This window comes from Telopea speciosissima, chromosome 4, assembly GCF_018873765.1.
Source record: "Telopea speciosissima isolate NSW1024214 ecotype Mountain lineage chromosome 4, Tspe_v1, whole genome shotgun sequence".
NCBI lineage: Eukaryota > Viridiplantae > Streptophyta > Magnoliopsida > Proteales > Proteaceae > Telopea > Telopea speciosissima.
The window spans coordinates 2,363,968-2,383,683 of record NC_057919.1 but is presented as its reverse complement, the minus strand read 5'-3'; the positions used below and the strand labels follow the sequence as shown (position 1 = coordinate 2,383,683).

The 19,716-nt window shown below is 38.7% G+C and overlaps 1 protein-coding gene across 1 annotated transcript; it reads right to left on the bottom strand.

Annotated features, from left to right (window-relative positions):
- Positions 1–441: 441 nt before the first annotated feature.
- LOC122659729 (protein CHROMATIN REMODELING 35-like) lies at positions 442–15,202 on the bottom strand. Its single transcript, XM_043854841.1, has 5 exons — positions 14,956–15,202; positions 13,811–14,766; positions 12,421–12,690; positions 7,050–7,211; positions 442–2,226 (listed from the first exon to the last, which is right to left on the bottom strand). Exons 1-5 carry the CDS (start codon positions 15,071–15,073, stop codon positions 442–444), a joined length of 3,291 nt encoding a protein of 1,096 aa, XP_043710776.1. The 5' UTR covers positions 15,074–15,202.
- Between the last annotated feature and the right edge of the window lie 4,514 nt (positions 15,203–19,716).

Here is a 19,716-nt window from a genome sequence, read left to right as displayed (position 1 = left end):
ATTTTCTACTATTCTGGCTTGGGTGGAACAAAATACCTCAACCAGTTATGTACAGTAAAGCCTCCATAGAGTGAGTTATGGAAACAGGAAACCCAGAACTAGCAGGCCAAGTCAGAGGGAGCAAAGTCCAGTCATCATCTATATAGTATATACTTGAAAGAAAGAAGAAAAGAAACTTACTCCAATTAAGGAGGAAAAAGTGCAAACTTGTCAACTTCTGCAGCAGCTAGGCCCAGGCATAAAACAAAATAGTTTTCACCTGAGCAAGACAATGTTGTATTGATTAGACTAAGATGATAAAGCATTTATTTACTCATGAAAAAATATATATATAAATATAACAACCTTCTTAATAGGACAGATACGACAAAGCATTTATATGATCATGCAAAGAACTACTCTAAGTAACCTCTTTTCCCTATTAATGAATACAAGTATTTACTACCTTTTGTATAGGGCCTTTACATCTCTCCCCAACAAAGGGCTTTCAAGGAACAAATCCCCACATTCCCTTACATCAACTGATTCCATTTCAAAGTCTTGATGACCACAGCATTCACTCCATTCAAACCACATCTTTGCAATTAATTCTTTCCTGAAGCATGTGAGATGGTCTTGCTCCTCAGGAGAGTCAGCAGCAACCAATCTGTATGTATAGACCTTCCTCTCTTGGCCTGGTCGGAATGCACGGCCAATGGCTTGCCGGGTGACTGATGGGTTTAAATGAACATCCAGAATCAGAACACGAGATGCCCCAACAAGGGAAATCCCCTCACCGCATGCCTTGATTGAACCAAAAAAAACCTTGGCATCAGGGGATTTGTTAAAACGGTCCATGTTCCACTCCCTTTGTTCAGGGGTAGAGTCACCAGAGATCATAAAAATTTCCTTCCCAGGGCTCCAACCCTTTGTGGTCACTATCAATCTCTCCAAGAATTTCAGTGGAAGGAGATACTGACTGAAAACAAGCAGCTTTTCATTGGCAGATTCACACAAGCCCAAAAGATTAAGAAAAAACCTCATTTTGACCCCATCTTTCACATCCATTTTCCCTACCAAGTCATCAATCTTTTCATCATTGAAGTTGCCACCTCTGTCTCCAGCTGATGCCGTCTCTGAAAACTCTTTCAACCGTGGGTGCATATAAATGGCACTCCCCAAAGAACATCTCTTGAATTTTTCCAAATTCTTCAATTTTTCTACTGCATTCTTCTGTTTGCTTGTCAGATTTAAAATCACAGTGAAGTTAACAAGACCTGGCAGTTCCTCCAAGAAATCTCCCTTGTAGTAATGAAGAACATTATTTGTCATCTCACGGAGGTCTTGTATGACTGTCACCTTCCTTTTGAAATCTTCATCATTTTGTAGAGTGGCTTCAACTAACTCATAGAATGCGGATTCCAAACCATTTTTAAAGAACTTCTTTCCACTTGATATGTGAACCCTACTAAGAACACGCTTTACGATGAGACGAGAAGATTCCAACTTTAAGAACTTGGGGCGAACAAGGTTCAAAATATTGAAGACCTCCTTCACATGATTTTGAAATAAGGTGCCAGAAAGAACCACTTTTCTTGGCGTTTGCACCTTGGCAAGTGAGTGTAACACATCAGTGTCTTCATTCCTTGGTGTATGACCTTCGTCCAATATAAGAATTGAAGGAACTTTCAGCAACATGTCATGACAAGCAGCTGCAGTTTTGCTTGTTGCACTGCCACATACAATGTTCGCAAACTGCTTGTAACCCAGAAATAAGATACCACTCTGATCCACCCATGTTTTCAAAACTTCCAACTGCTGATGCCTATTTTCTGCTTTTGAGGAATAAAAATCATATAAAGGTATATCCTCCACTTGCCATCTTTGAAACTCTTTCCTCCATGTAGCCAGGATACCTTTTGGTAGTACAACCAGTGGTCTGGCTTTAGGATACCTGGCCAGGAAACTTTGCATAAAGCTTATTATCATGAAAGTCTTTCCAGATCCAGGAGCATGTGCAAGGATGCAACCTCCTGGTTTGTCTGTCATTAAGTTCCTCTGCAAGAAATTGAAACCCTCAATTTGATGGGGTTTCATTTGCTGCCTATGCCTTGGATGCACAGATAGTTCTGCCACAGTTGGATCTTCCTGAGACACTTCAATTCCAGAAAATGGGGAAACCTCAGTTTGTTGTCTACCTTTGGAATTCTGAGATTCATAGAAGTAAGTCCTTGTGGTCTTTGTGCCCTGGATCATTCAAAATTTAAGAACAATTTATACATACTCAAGCACTTAGACTTAATCACAATACAAAACAAATCAATGTGAAGTAGAAACAAACCAAGAAGCAAGAATGAAATATAAAAAGCTCAAGCCCAAGATTGCAAGTGAAACAAAATGGCAATGATGTGAAATAGAGTCACCTAACAAGAAAGCATTAAAGGTTACAAAGATGACCACTAATCAACAACTTCTACAACCATGCTTTAGAAAAGCTCCCAAAAAACCATCTTTCTGATTTACACAGAAAAAGTAAAAGCAGAACTCTGTACCACAACCATAGTTAATAAGTTTGCGTATTAATTGTCATATCCGACCGTATAATTCAATAACCCGACTCTTACCGTATTCTATGAGGTAGCTTAATTTTGTATGCGACTTTTAAGAACATCTGTATTAATTGTCGTATTAATACATATTTATGCGTTTTAATTTAATTAAACAAAATAAATAAATAAAAACTAAAACCCAAAAACCAGTGAGAAAACCGTCAACACCCGAAGACTCTCATTCTATTGCACCCAAAAAAAAAAAGAAGACTCTCGTTCTAGGCTACTAGTAAACCATCTACTCTCAAGCTCTGGTTCTAGTTCATATCCATCAATTCCAGGATCTCCCAGCAAAAGAGGGTTACAAGGGCAGAATTATACAAGTGTATTGAGCTTCCTGGGAATATTTGCCCCTGTAATTTACAATGTTTATTTCTCTCTTCTGTACTTCTTACTCATTGTTTTGCATTGTTTATGGGTGATGACAAATTTTGTTCAAGAAGAAGAAGAGGAAAGAAAGGAAATGAGAGGATAAATTACCAAATCTTATCTGACAAACTAGCAATAATTACAATTGCAGGGATCCAATAAGTATCTATCAGGTGCTTTTGTAAATATATGAAGTTGTGTTACCAATTTACCACTAATCTACCATCAACACCATGTCATAAAGAAACTCCAAAGATTGCTTTTCACATTTATCACCAGCAACACTTGCATGTTTGTACATAAGATTTATATTTCCCTCAAAGGAAAACAACTTGACACATCCAATGCCAGCCACATGCATCAGAAGAAAGTGAAAACAACTTCACACAGCCAATTCCAGCCACATGCATCTGAAGAAAGTGGCAAGCAGTTTAAAACCAGACATGTGGGTATTTGTACCACAGTTGCCTCTGTGGATGCAACACATTGCATTTCCATGGCAAATGGAGTTACAATTCACACCTGAACTCATCATCAACCCTCCCCCCCCCCCCCCCAAAGGAAAATAAAAAGACCTATGAACTTGTTGGAATATGTAATCCAGAATACCGTGGGGGGTATTCTGGTCCTTTTGGGGTTAGTTTATTTATTATGTTATTAGGTACAGTCGGCAATGTGGGTTTTAGTCCTACATCGCCTAGTTTAGTCTATTTGTAATTTCCCCTCTATTATAAATAGAGGGACTTACCTATCAATTAATTAATTCAAGTATTTTACAATTTCCATCTTCTCTTCTCTTCTCTCTTTTCTTCTCTCTAGAGTTACTGGTTACAGGTCCTAGGTTTTCTACATGGTATCAGAGCTAGACAACCAGTGACTGATTCTCTCCAAGATTGCCGGTTTGAGAGTCGTTTCAAGGTTCTCCGATTTATGGAGAAACCCTAGTTCATAAAAAAAGGAGAACTAGGGTTTCGTATTGGTTTCTTCTTCTGGTTGTTTCAGCACCGCATACCATCATTCTTGGTCTGCATCTGCTGCTACTCTGGGGTTTTTTGGAGCTTCGAATCTGCTATCATTTTCTACTGCTGCTATGTTTGGATTTTCCATGGTTATCATAAACTGTTGCTCTAGTTTACTTCTGAGTCGAAGATTACTGATTTTATTCACTAGTTCCGATCAAATTTGCAGTCGTTAGTTGAGGAATATAAATTTGCTGCTGAAATTCCAGGTTACTTGTTATTTCCTTCGATTTTACTGATAGGGCTCTGGTTCTGCTGAATCCAAGATTGCTACCTCAAGTCGATGCTTTTGCCGCTGCTGATTCTTCGAATCCACCTCTTTTCCGCCTCTGGCTGTCGCTGCTATGGTTATAGTATTTACTGGATCGAAGGATTGGTCGATGGCTGCATCGATTCTGCCCAATTTTTTGAATCAGTTCTGTCCAACAACTGGGAGATTGTAGATTGGAGTTTTTTTGCACATTGGTTCTTCTTTTTTGAAGATCGATCAAGTCTCCCCTTCTAGAAATCCCTGCTTGGTTCTTTTGAATGCCATGAAATTGATGCTTTGTTCTTGGTTCATCGATATATTGCGTTGATCTGCTGGAGAAACTAGATCTGACCTTGATTTTATTCTCTACTGAATGCGACTTTGATTTGGAGTAGCGAAGAAATCTCCCTGTTTGCTATCAAATTGAACTACCAGAGCCTTTAGAAGAGATATTGGTATGGTCGATTCTCAAGTTTCCGCCTCTGGTTCACGGTGGAGATGGGAGACCGCTGCTATTCTTCAAATCTCAGGTTTCCTTTTCCGCTGGATTTGCTGGTTCTGTTGAGTCGTAAGGAAGGAGATAACATCATTCTCTATGATTTTTTTATTTTATTTTAACCTAATTTTCCCATATTACCCCCATCTTATGTCACTATACTCATATCACGTTAGCTCTTGTTGACTCCCCCTTCCTCACGTTTCCTTTTTCTTTTCCTTTTAAGTTTTAACTTATTAGGTATTTAATGCTACTAGCCTACTACCTAGTACCCTACCATTTATTATTGTCCATCCTTTTTATGATTATTTACATCTTGCCATTAAGAGTTTGCTCCTTCCAAGTAAATCCCCCATCTATAAATCTAATTCCCTACATGACCCATTACTTTCTTAGTTACCAAGGGCCCCTTGCAAAATTCTGGTTATTTACAGAACTGCCATCCCTTATTCCACTTTATGTTATTTGCAATTTTGCCATTCCCCTATTTGACTACCCAATTGACCCTTGAAAATTCTGATTTATTATCAGTTTGCCCTTTGGCTTGGATTGTATTTAAAAGTGGATTTCCACCAAATTACAGCCATGCCATCCTTTTTACCAACACCGTTCCTTTTCAATAATTCTAATTCCCTTCATATCCCATACATTTGGTATTTACCCATAACCTTTGGAAACTTCGGGTAAATTACAATTTTTCCATTTCCTTTTTACTTACCCATAGCACTTTTGGAAAATTCTGGAATATTCTGTTTTGCCCTATCTCTTACATCATCTCTATTATGTCCACGTGTACTACACGTGAGGGGGGGATTATGTACAATACACCTACAGACATTGCAGAACGTGCAGGAAAATTGGTGCAAAACATAGAAGATCAGTTTTCTCCACCATTGCCATTGGGTTTCCTTCATTATTGGGTTGAGTCTGCCGTAAGGGGGAGATTGAAGTATTGAAGAGTATTGAAGATATTTGGTTGTTGCCTATTTGAGGACTTTCAGTTGGGTTGATACAGTATTTTTTCCGCTGCTTGATTCAGTTTGTTTTCGCTGCTTGCTGCTCTAGTTATTTCACTTCAAGATTCTATGTCACTATGACAATCTGAGATTCATCACTGGATAACTATTGAAGATCGTTGAAAGCTGCCTTTTTTGGAAGACATTCCAATCCCAGTTTGCTGATCATGTCTGTCCAAGTTTTGAAAATCTATTTTTTCAAGTTCTTGAAGGTTTATTTGGGAGCTGCATTCATATGTCAAACTGGATTCTGTTGCAACTTAGTTTTTTTTTCCCATTTTGTTCAAGTTGGGCATTAGTACCTTGTATGCGCCAACTTGAGGGGGAGTGTTAGCATTATTTGGAGTTCTTTTTTCTTTAGTTCAAGCTGGATCTTCTTTCTTTACTTATTTGTATAATCCAGCTTGAAGGGGAGTGTTGGAATATGTAATCCAGAATACCGTGGGGGGTATTCTGGTCCTTTTGGGGTTAGTTTATTTATTATGTTATTAGGTACAATCGGCAACATGGGTTTTAGTCCCACATCGCCTAGTTTAGTCTATTTGTAATTTCCCCTCTATTATAAATAGAGGGGCTTACCTATCAATTAATTAATTCAAGTATTTTACAATTTCCATCTTCTCTTCTCTCTTTTCTTCTCTCTAGAGTTACTGGTTACAGGTCCTAGGTTTTCTACAGAACTTCTGCAACTGCAAACTGAGATAGGCAAACAGGTCTAATATGTTTCAACTAGGCTGCCAGTGAATTTGCATCTCTATATTAAATATAGTAAGCTGTCCTATACATGCTTTACGTTGTATAGTGTAATTAGAATTCTGTTAATTTATGCATGTAACTGTGCAATATGTGCAGAAAAATACTAGCACTGAGCAGGCACATAAAATGAAACTCCAGACTTTCAAACAAATAAATGGTTCTCACATTGGACAGCAACAGGGTAAGTTTTAATGTGGTGGTTATGACGCCAAAACCTGGCATCAGGCAGCAGTACAAATGCTAGAATGTATAATAGTGCTATATGTCCAAACTGCTAAAGGATATAAGTTGTTCCATGATATGGAAAGCAAGTCAAAATGATGAGTATTCATTCACCTTTTGCCTTCGCTTGAAACCAAATTCCAAACAGTAGTAGACTAGTAGTATTAACTATTCAATCAAAACCATAAAATAGAAAGACAAGGAAAAAATCCTCTGCACCATATCAAATAAGCGAGGGAATAATAGAACAATTAATGATGGATAGCAGATCCTTACACATAATGTATCCAATTCAACAGAACAGGATATGTCTCATCAGCTTATACACCATACCTTTATCCACTGGAAGTCGAATATCGTTTCAATTCCCCTTTCTATAATGCCACATACCCGGCAGACATATCCTAGATCATCCTTGAGAACAAAAGAATGATCGCATTCTTCACCTCCTCTCCCTTCAGTGTTTTCAAAATCTGACCTCTCAGGAGCAGCATCCTAACAAAATATACATCATGAATTTTTAGTGTATAACAGGAACTTGTACAAAAATGAAAGAATCGCAAGTGTATCCATCATCCATAGAAAATACAAAATCAAGAAGAGACAAATATTGATACACTGAAACAACATCCATGTGCAGCATATTCATTATATACTTCGCATGCAGCGAAATCGCATTAGTGGTGGCAAAAGTTCTTAAGTTTTATCTCCATAGACTGAAACAAGAAATAAAGATCTTACACTCGCAACTCAAACCTTTGAAACAAAAAAATGTCTATTTTGTTTAAACAAACAAAATTATCAATATGATTGGCTATAACCATAATTTTTCAATCTGGACAAAGCATCAAACTGAAAAGGGCCGAATTCTGGGTTTGACCAATCAAACTGTGGTTTTAAAAAAGAAAAAGTAATTAAAATCGGTAAAAAGAATTTGAAATGAACTCAACCAAAAAAAAAAAAAAAAAGTGTACAGCTATCAGAAGCACTTCCCAGCATGGTGGTTTGGTCAGTTAGAGCATTACCAAGTGGATATCAGTTTGAATCACCTTAAACACACCTATGCATCTGATTTTTAGGTAAACCGGCAGTTTGATTCTGGTTTTTGAAGAGGATGGTCCTACCTATGTTCAGACTGAACCGAAAGCAAGGGTGGTTTGGGTTTTTGGTTTGACTGCCGGTGCAGTCCGATTTTAAATACTATGTTTAATTGGTTATAACTGACTGAACTGATCTCAATAATTGCTTTTAGACCCTCGTATCTACTGGCTAATTGTGTGACAAAGTATTTGAGCAGTGGAAATATAGAGCATTTTCCCTTCATGATAAATGATGCACCATCATACTAGGCTCAGCAGCCTAGAACAACAAGGTGAAAAAGGAAAAATAGAAAAATACAGAAACAGGACCAAACTAGTCTCTCAAGGGAAAGAATTCCCAGAACAACACCAGCTTAATTTCTCAAACCTTTGCTTGGGTAACAGATCTGTGTGTCATTTGCTGTCCTTGACTTCCAATGGAATGAGCAGTTCACCTGTGAAACATCTCTGAGAGGGCTTGTCTTCCAAGATCAACCAAAAATGACCTTTCGCTTCGAAGAATTAGTAGAAAAAGGAATAAATTTAATGACAGTTTGATTCTTCATCAGCGTACTAAATAGGAGAGAAAATAGAATAGCTTTCTTCATCTTTCCCAAAAGAAAAAACACAGAGCAATAGGAGAAATTAGCTGTCACACATTGCCTAAAAGAAAATTCCTTTTGTGGCTAATCATTTATTAGCAGAAATAATAAAATATGAATACCCATCCTCCACTCTTTGAAACAAGGAGCACTTCCGGTTCTATCGGTGCTTCAAACAATTTTGTCTTCTCCATATTACCATATCTCTTGAGTCAATAATTTTATATAAAGAAATACTGAACTCAATCACTTGCTGCCATTACTCTTTTAGTAAGGAAATAGAATCTTATCTGAATACCTGCTATTAACCAATTTTATGGAAATTATAACAACAACAACAAACTCAACCTTATCCCAACTTAATGGGGTTAGCTACATGGATTCAAACAAAACAAAGTAGGGAAACTGAGGCCTAAACAAAAAAGAGGAATGAAGAGATGGGAAATGAAAAATGAAAGATGTAAAGTGAAAAGGAAAAAAAGAAAGATGAAAGATGAAAATAAGAGGAAAGAGGCACAGCCCAGCAAGTCAAGAGAATCTCAGCTAGATGGGGTCTGCTACATGAATCCTTGTCCTCCAATAGGTTCTATCCGAGGTCATACTTGATACAAAACCTAGACTATGCATGAATTTCTTCTGCTTCTTAATCTTAAATACTATTTCCCCGCTTAATAGATAACCATTTGCTACGGCCATCCTAGACTTGAATCAGTGACCTCGCCTGTGAAGTAAATCATTGCACCTATGATCCAACCAATTGGGAGAGAATCAATAGATTCTTTTTAAGGAGTGATTCATCCTTCCCGAACGCAGCATACAATTCTATGTTGTACTGCACTCTCGAAGTGTGCTTGTTCCACCCCTTCTTCCCTACCATGGCAAGTCTTTGCGAAATAACTCCGATGAGAAGCAAAAAGAAGGCGTTGAGAGACCCTCCAGACAAAACAGGTCGCTTGACCTATTAACCACTGAATTTGGCTAATCTAGATGGTTAGACCAATGGAAAATACCACCCAAATAGAATTGAAATTTACAAAACAGCTTAAAGACCAGTGATGAACCGACACATGGAAGATAATGTGAGGAATTAAGAAGAAAAAAGAAGTCAGTGGATGAACATAGCCCAGATAGGGAAATTTAGATGGATTTGCACCAAGAGTAGAAAGGATAAACTTTAAAAAATGACTCCTAGAAACTAAGGGGTAGCATCAGTGATTGGCAAGGTGAGTGTAAGTAAGATGACATATTTCTGTTTTGTTTAACGAAGATTAATAACCTCACAAGTGAGAGAGAATAAAACCCAAGTTGAAGACCCGAAAAAACAATTGGAAAACCAAAAGCCTAAAAAGAAGACCAGTCAACGACATAATTTTAAAACTGGACCGGAAGGTGAACAAAAAACTGCCTAAATTTGGATCAGACCAGTTCAGAGCGAATATGACCGAATGGACTGTTGAAAAAAGGGAGAAAGTAATTAAATAACCGACAAAATTTTAAAATTTTAATAAATGAAAACCAACGAACCAGACTGGGCGGCTCATAAAAATTGGACGGGTTTTTTTTTCTGGTTTTTGAAGATGGCAATCCTAAGTGGGGACCAAACAGTTCAATTGCCCATTCATTCTGGTTTTTGAAAATATGGAAGTGACTGACGCCCTAAAATATTTATATTATAAATGTGGATATGGTACTAGATAGAGTTGAATAACAGAACTGGAAGCATGTTGTAGCCCAAACGAGCATTTCATTAAGGGGTTTGGGGAGTGAATTTCCACCCCAGACAGAAGCATCTAGGTTACAGTTATCCTTCCAAAATTAATTAAATCAAGTGGTACCAACTCTCCAAACAAAGAAAAAGAATGAACAGTCCTAGAGTTTATGCATTAGAAAAATAATGAATGAATCAAAATAAACCACTTAAAATGAACTGTCTTAACCATAGCGCAAATTTGATATATCCTGTCATTGAGTCGAGAGTTAGAAACCAAAAATAGTTGGCAAATGAATGGATCAGAAGACACAGTTAAAGTCATCAGTCACTGTCTTGTTGTCCATGTAATAGTGGGGCGGGGAACCAATAGAGATGGGAAAAAATCTGTGTTTTGAAAAGTGGCCCAGCCAGTTGAATCTGTTAACCGGTCACCCAGTCTTAAACCGGTGGATTAGCTGTCAACCCCATTACTGAAGGAACCCAATTGACTTGCCAATTATTTGTCCAACCAGGACAGTCAAACCAGTGAGTTGGGACAGTTGAACCATCATTTACCCATTGGTCAGTCGTCTTCTTACCACTGCATGGTGACCCCACAGTTCGACCTGGTAACCCACCATCCAGCACTCAGAACAGGTTAAGGAACGAGCCAAGTTGCAGACAATTAGAAGAAAAACACATGACATATTTTTGCCTTTTTTTATTACTTAGGTAGCTTTACCTATTGTCGGCAGAGAGAATCCCCAACAAGACTAGATTAAGGATGACAGCAGATTGTCAAAGGCATACATGAGCGGAGTTTCCTTTGTTTATGAGGTCAGATATGTCTTGCACTGATCCAGATAAATCATATAAATGGGCTTATTTTATTAGCAATGCTTTGGGTTGGCTTATGTATGTTTTGGGGCTTTGAACCAATGGGTTTTCATTGTAATGGGCCTATAATATGGGTAGAGGCTACTCATACTGGATTAGTTAAGTAAATGTCTTTTTTCTTTCTTTTAATTGTTATTAAGTGTTTTAGTTAAGCTGTATTAAGATTCTACAAGTCCACTCCTATTTTGAGTTAGTTTCCTAGTCAGTTTATGTTACCTTAATAGTTGAAGGTTGGGGGTTAGCCCTTTCCTCTTTATTTTAATTGTTATTAAGTGTTTCAGTTAAGCTGTATTAGGATTCTACAAGACCGGTCCTATTTTGAGTTAGTTTCCTAGTCAAATTATATTACCTTAATAGTTCAGGGTTGGGGGTTAGCCCTTTCCTTTTAGTGTTTAAGTCTGTTTTTGAGTCTTCTATATAAGTTTGCAAGGGGGACCAGCATTGTACATGAATTTTAATTGATGAAAAAGCTTTGTCTTTGTTGCCTATCGTGGTATGCTCTTCCCTTGTATTTGATCAAGGCTAGTTGGTGTTTGATCCATCCAAACACCTTGCAGCGGGAAGCCCGTGTACCCTCCTCCTCTCCCCTTACTCTCCTCCTTCTTCCTTCTTCCTCCATTAATAAAGTAAGTTTTTCTTTTGGTTTTTTGGCAATTCAAATTTTGATCTGGAATTCATATGCAAGTCTTTTTTGACATGAATTACAGTTGAGGAAATCTGGCCATCAGATTATCCTCATCTTTTGATAAGTTGTTCTTCAAACAGAAGTTGTTTCAGATCGGATCTGCTGATCTGGACTTATATTGAATTTCCTATTCTACTATCTCTTTAATTGAAGTTCTATCCTCTGATTGCTGAATCGACCTGCTGGTTCTACTGGTTTATTGTTGCTGATATTTATGTCATGTGCTGAACATCGATTGCTCATTACAACAACAACAACATGCACTAAATGGGGTTGGCTACATGCATTCTTGCTATCCAATCAGCTCCATTCAAAGTCAACCGATTGCTCACTTGCTGAAATTCTTAACTTGATCCAAGGGCTGGATCAGAAGCTATGAGTCAATCCTAGAGTTTAGAGACCATCTGAATTCTTGATTTTGATTTATGTGATTTCTCCCTAAACAGGTTTTATATTCTCTGGGATTTGATTCTGTTTGGTACTGTTTTGATTATTCAATTACAATATTACATTATGCACATTCCAGTGAGGTGATCAAACAACACTTTTAGAATGTACCAGAAGAGGTCAGTCATGTTGTGATATCACAAAGCAAATACAAACTTTTTATCCCTGATGCCATTTTTTAGTTCATTTGTTTTTTCATGAAAAAGGCGTACAAAATTCAAACTTAAAAGGGCATCCATCATTGGGCAAAAGAGAGTCCCTTCACTTTTTTAATACAAAGATTAACAATATTCAAAGAAAGTACCTTGGAACATTCCAATGCAAGTGTCATTTCTCTCCAGACATCCCCAAGACCATCGTCTTCATCACTTTGATGATTGCTTTTCTCACTTATTGTATCACCCTGAACACCAATATATACACCTTGTTCTTTTCTGGAAACTTGTTCACCATTCTCAGTTACTGTATCACCCTGAACACCAACATATCCACCTTGTTCTTTTCTGGGAACTTGTTCACCACCAGACCTTTTCTCTTCTCCTTTTGAACTGTTTTCCTCTCCATATTCTCTCACCTGGAAATGATGATAGACATCCAAATCAACTTGAACTGCCCTTTTTTTTCTATAACTTAGCCGAAAAACATAATATAATGCAATATTGTTTAGGTTTAACAATTTGTCTCTGGCTTATAGCGCAAATGGTGAAAATCACATTAAGAAATTGTTCCTAAGTAAAGTGGTATGGCTATGCATGCGTTTCGCAATACAGTGACAAATTATCATGAATTTACAGGAATTAAACAGAAATGGAGCTGAACAGAGATGAACCAAAATAATAATGACTACAATTCAAAAGGACGACAACAAAGTGATCATATTAATCTCTTCAGGTTAGAAGAATAAGTTGAAGAAAAACTGATACAGAGAGAACTTCTTAGAGAAGCAACAAACTTTGGAGTTATCAGTAAAATTGTACAGGATCTTCATAGGATATCTTGGCCATTTCAAACATTTACTTTGGATCCATACACACACAGATGCAGACTTGGGCTTGAGGCGAAATCTTCACCTAACAGTTAATTTTGAACCTGTCAGGTGAAAAATTATTTCTTTTTGTAGCATCCCTTGGCTATGTCAACTATTAGTTTGAGTACACTACAAGGAAAAACAAGGATAGGAGTTAAGCTTTAGGGAAATTTTTCAAAGATTAGAAAAAATGGGGGAAAAAACCCTAATGATCAGTGTCCCATTTGAAGAATTCTCTCTTCTGCTTTCATATATGTTGGGATAAGCAAACCGTGGTGGGAGATATTAAATTCCATCCAAATGAAAGAAACCGAAGAAATTACACAATGGAAAGAGAAATGGAAGATTAGGAGGTAAACACCCAATTTCTCTTCACTCCGAAGAGAGCAATGGTTTTAAACTCATTTTAACTTGGCATCATTTTAATAATCTATCCAGAGAAATAAGTTACTCTTTGACAAATCAATCCGTTAAGATACAAACAATCTGCATCCTTTTCTCTTCAGGTGTAAGTGCGTGAGAGGATTGGCTAACCAGATTCTGAGCATGCAGTAACTGCATTTATAATTCCTCATCCAACTGCACTTGATTTGAATCCTTAACCACCTAACTCAATGAGTTATACATAGACATGAAACACCAGAATAACAAATGCAGAAAAACTTACACAGAGATTCCTGATTGGTTTTTCTTCAACTGGCTTCCTCAAGACAACCTTTGCTTCAACATTTGCTTGTTGACACTGAACATCAGGCAACAATGATCTGGTATCAGCCATCATAGCTACTCCATTTTTCACATCATCAAGATCATTCTTTTGAGATTCTAATGGAATTTCAAAATTAGAAGTGACAAATTTTGAACTGGTAGCATGTCTGGCCCTGATACTGTCTCCATCTTCTTCATCTGAATCAACAATTACAATTGGCAGATCAGAATGACTCTGGAGGTACTCAAGCAGATCGGTTTGCTCGTGCTCTATAGAGCCGCCATGTGCATGTACCTTACTTTCACCACCATTTTCATAAAATGGTATTGAATCTTCACACACAGGAACATCGTTTTCTGTGCAGTCTTCCAAATCAATAATATTACACAAGGCTGAGGCCGAGTGAATGGATTGCTGATTCAACGACTTGCAAACCTCTCCAGGTTGGCCCTTACAAAAACCACCAGCATCTAAACCAGATCTTTGTAGAAGAGGATATCTTGCAAGTAGAGGATTTAACAATTGCATCTTTCGAGCAACAAGTTCCTCGATATCTTTGGAAACACTTCCATATTTGCCACTGTCCAAACCTTCCGACCAATTGTGCAGAGAAAATGGATCAGAAACACCAACAACTTCTGAAGTCTTTGTCTTTCCATCCTTACATTTGGTTTCAGAAAATTGAGGTTTTGACAATTGCATCTTTCGAGCAAGAAGACCATTAATATCTTTGGAAACACTTCCATATTTGCCACTGTCCAAACCTTCCAACCAATTGGGCAAAACAAATGGATCAGAAACATCAACAGAAGTCTTTCCATCCTTGGATTTGGTTTCAGAATGCAACTTTGCAGTCCAAGACATGCTGCTGGTATCGAATATTTTCGTTCTTTTATGGCCTCTGGAGTACGATTCTGTTTTTAAAATAAGAAAGCAATCGTGAGAGCATGCCCAAATGAATTGCAAAACACTGATAAAGGTCACTAAAGTATGCTATAGAAACTGGAAAAATGAACTCGCTATTTTTGTTAACCATTAATATAAAAATTAAGAAACATAGAAAAGATGGATTATTTCTTCAAGTACAGGAGCACAATTTTTACCAGCAGGACTGCATTGCTCTAACGTTTCAGAAAAAGGGTAGGGAGTCTTGGAAGTTTGATCGAGTACCGGTGCCTCCCTAACTGCCCTGCTAGTCGACCAAGTCTTTTTTTCACCCATTTATCACTGAAGAAGTCATCAATAATCGAAAATTAAACAGAGGAAGTCTAATATTCAGCCTTTAGATAACTTGATAAAACAAATCTAAATACCACCACTTCACTCCAAGTTAACATTCGCAAACCTGCGTCAAAAGAAACACTGGGGGGGTTGGGGGGGGGGGAAGTACAGAACCATAATAAACACACACACACACAACCAAAAAAATTAAAAACTACTCAATAATGTAACCGGAGCATCCATGAATGAACTAGCATTGCTTTTTAGAAATACATGAGTACCATGTCTGAATTAACTTCTCGATTCTGTACGGAAAAAGAAAAAAAAAAAAGAGATGTGGTGTAGGGAGTCGAAAGAGGCTAAAGAAAGCAAGTAAAGCCCTATAAAAGTTGCAGAGGAACTCTTCAACTCAAGATGAGAGGGGGAAGGGAAGGCAGAATTAGAGCGTTTACAGGAGAACGGAGGACTGTGTTGTGGAGTACAGAAATTAAGCGTGATCCAGATGCAATACTTCAAGCTATAAATAGAAGGTTCTAAACATTCCGTAACTCATAATTTTGTTTAGCAATTATACAGAAATAAGGGGAAAAACTGAAACACCGAAAATAATAAGAGAATAATAAGAGGACAAGAGGCGTAGGCCTTTACAGTACAGAAAGCGAAAGAGAACTTGTACGTAGCGACAGCTCTCTCTCTCTCTCTCTCTCTCTAGCTCCGTATATAATTGAGCCTCTTACAGCCTTATTCCATGAAGGCTGAACCTATAACTCTGTATCTCCATAGAGTGTGTGACGCAACGAGCACACACACGCACTTGGACATTCTTGATTCTTCCCTGAGAGACTGAGAGTACGATTAGGGTGTGCCAACTGCCACTGCAACTTTGGGAAACTGCGACTGATGAGTGGAAGAAGAAGAAGAAAAGAAGAGAAACCGAAACGTTGTGTAAGCGCCGGCCTGTAACGTGGGCCCTGCAGGGAAGACCGTTCCCACCGGATCCGACTCCTCTACTTCCGAACCTTGTACTCACAGTGTGCCACCTGGCTTGACCAACATCCAACGGTTGATATTGAATAAATTCAAAATATTTTGAAAAACACATGACACATGTTTGAACCACCTATGAACCCAAAACAAACCCACCCGACCGGTTCGACTCATCAACCCAAATCCATTTCACTCAAACTAAACCCAAACCTCTCATCTGCCTAGGGTTTCAGGTTTCAGATCGTTCCTCTTCTTCCCAAATCTGCTCCATTGCTCCCTTCTTCCTTGTTCTCTGAAACCCTAAGCAGATGAGAGGTTTATGTATCACGAGAGAAATGGCACAGATCATCAATACTTCCTCCATGGCTAGCGTGCTTCTCTGCATCTTCGCCATCTTCTCTGCTGCTGCGATTGTTTCTGCTGAGGAGTCTCCAACGCCGTCGCCTTTGAGTGAGACAAGAGCTGTGTTTGCATTGCCAATATACGCTGCTATTCTAAGCTCGTCTCACGCCTTGTCTTTCTTCGCTCTCTTCAAGCATTAGATCATGAAATGCTGCGTTCCCTTTTGGCTTCTGTGATCGTATTTCGTTTCTTGGTTTTTGGATGGAGTAGATCTCTGGAAGCAGTAGAGAATAACTAATTTTTCCCCCAATTTTGTTTTGGGGAGATGTATTTATTTATTTTTTCATGTATATATCACTATATTGTAGCCGATGCATACATACATAAACACTTTCATGGATTATTTGTGATGTCTGATCTCAGATTCATCAGTTAATTCAATTTATTACACCATTATTTGGATCTAAAATGTTTGGTTTTGGTTTCGCATGATGAATACGTTTTCGTTTTGGTATCCTACATAATCTGTTTGCACAACTTTGATTAGAAATATAATAGAATTAGAGTAGAACGGAGTAGTGGTGGTCCCTAACCTTATGAGGACTGATATTAAGACCACCAAATTAAGAGAACCCTTCTTCATCATCGTCAATTCATCATTTCAAGAAGTGGGTATACCGGCCAAGTTAACAATTGAAAAACGAGTAGATTATATCAAAATAATGAATTATCTTGAGTTGTTTGTGTTTTTTATGATCAAAGAAAGCAGACTATGGGAAACAAAGAGATTTCTTGGAATATAGCTTCAGTAACCTTTGAGAGTTAGGTAAGCAATTGGATACCGGGTTTGAACTTTGAATCCTCCCTCATCACCGGCCTTGGTTAAAGTTCTTTGTTCTGTTTTGACTGGTTCATCTTCACCAAGATCTGGTTTGACAAAAATGGCGGTGCCCAGTTCCTATTCCAACAAACTCTTTAATATCGGCTGTATATTTTACATTTTAAACCATTGAAGAGAAGAACTCTACGATCTCACCGGAATCGTTTTGAACAGCAACGGTGGTTTGATGTTCATTTGGGAAGAAGGGTTTGAACAAAACGATGTAGAGTATGTTAAGTTAGGGTTGTGATAAAGGTTGGGTTGGGTTGGGTTGGGTTTGATACAAACCGGTTGGGTTGGTTTGAGTGGGGTTTATGGTGTCTCAGACAGGGTGCAGGTGAAATTCAAAAAAATTTGAATTCATACATTCACAGCCGTTGGATGCTCAAAAAGACAGGTGGCGTGCTGACAAGTCATGGAAGTAAGATGGAAGTACAAATAATGGAAGTAGAGGAGTCGGATTCCGTTCCCACCACTACCACAATGCAACACGCGTCACATGCTAAATGGATAAGGACCCACCTCCGTGGTCCGTACTCCGTACATAGTTCTAACATGCTCCGCTCGCTCCCAAATCCCAACTCTCAACGCCAAAATGAGGAAGAAGAAGGAAAGGATATCGGATCCGGATCAGGATTGGGTATCTTACTTTATCCACTTAGGAGTTAGGACCCTCTCTTGCTCCACCGTGTCCCTAGTGCCTCTCACAAGAGGGGGAGTGGGACCCACCTAGGGCACCTGATCGAACATTCTGCCTAAGTGGGGTCCACCCTCCTCTTGTGAGAGGCACTATGGAACTGCACCGGTCAGGGAATCGCATACGATAAAAATTCACCACTGATGGTTGCTCAATTAGAATCGATGCATGAGAGAGAACCCTAACGACAGAAAATAAACCACTAGGTTATCAAGTGTGCACGTAGTGCTTACAAACTTGAAAGATCAACTCAGTGCGAGTTGGCCTAGTGGGCTCGTAGATTTAATACGGAATGTATAATTCAAGACCGAGTTGTCCTTCAGCACTTGAGAGGGTGTTGGGCAACAGGAGGAGAGTATAATATATTGATTCCATCCAATAAGATGAATGTTTTAAAACCCTAGAATGGTGGCTGAACCTTCCGAGTTTTTCTTGTGCACTTGAGAGGGTGTTCTCCAGAATACCTTCTTGACACCTAGTCATGCGCATCTGAATCCCCACTGTGAATGGATTCTCATTTACCATGGTTGAAGGAAAACTCGATTAAAAAAAACAAGTGTTTCATCTATGTATATAATAATAGAGAGATGGGTCCTTATGCTAGAGCATAGTTATCAATGGTGTCAAATTGGCCATGCCAACCTGAGTCTGCCCTATGCTTGAACATGGCCAAGATTGAGCTTCTCAATTCATAAGGCGGGCTTGGGCTGAGACTTTGAGGCCCGAGATAGGGCCGAGCCTGGGCTTAGGTCTCGGGCTGAGATCAGCTCTACCCAATTCAATCCTATGTAATATGTATACAAGTAAAGAGCAAGAAATCGCAGTTTGGTTGTGTAGCCCCCACTCCAGTGTAAGGGCTAGTGAGAGCATTTGCAAGGGCATCACACATGGCTGAGATTTTTTTTTTTTAATTTTAGGCCAGGCTCGGTGGTAATTTTGCAACACCTGTGTCTAGACGTAGGAGCTATGCCACTAAGCAACGTTTTTTTTTTTTCTTCCATGAGTAAATAATAAATATATATTATATACTTCACTCATTCCTCCTCACATTCTTTGTTCTTTGTTTTTAATCATCCATATATACCACCCATTTATTTTCCCTTTTTTATAAAAAAAAAAAAAAAAGAATCAAGGGCATTCTAAAGAGGGATTTAGATCCTCTACTGCTGGGCTGCCCGACAGGACCTTGCTGCCAAGACACAGTAAGGCAGTAAATGACCGCCTTACCCCCACTTGGGCAAGGTGCTCGGATAGGGGTAAGGCGGTCATTCCTCGCCTTGCTGTGTCTTGGCAATAGGGTCCTGCCGGGCAGTTCGACAGTAGAGGATCCAAATTGTTCTAAAGAGTCATTCAAGACCGATTCAGCCCAGCCCAATCAGGGTCAATTAGGTCCGGGCTAGGTTGGGCTGAGCCTGGCTGAGATATCCCAGGCCGTCCTAGGGTTGGCCTGGGGTTTTAAGCCCAGCACGGCCCATTGACATACCTAAGTTTAGTTATTAACTCGGTTGAACCAAATATATGAATTATTGGGCCGAATCCGATCCAAAGCTAATGATAAAAAAAGCAAAATTTTCGACTCATTGTAAAAACCCGAATAATTAGCCCAACCCGAATTATATGCAAAATAATTGGGGTATAAATAGCTGAACCCCGCCCCCGGTCAGTTTTATGGGGTAGGGTATTCAGTGTTCAACTCTTCAGTCGTCAGTTGTCACCCTTCAACCATTCTCCATTCGT

Bases quoted from the DNA above. Each gene is read 5' to 3' on its own strand.
- LOC122659729 (XM_043854841.1), bottom strand. From the start codon at position 15,073: ATGGGTGAAAAAAAGACTTGGTCGACTAGCAGGGCAGTTAGGGAGGCA. The intron at 12,691-13,810 runs GTAAGTTTTTCT...CATCATTTCCAG, and splicing joins AACCAATCAGGAATCTCTGT to GTGAGAGAATATGGAGAGGA. The intron at 7,212-12,420 runs GTACTTTCTTTG...ATATTTTGTTAG, and splicing joins TTGCATTGGAATGTTCCAAG to GATGCTGCTCCTGAGAGGTC.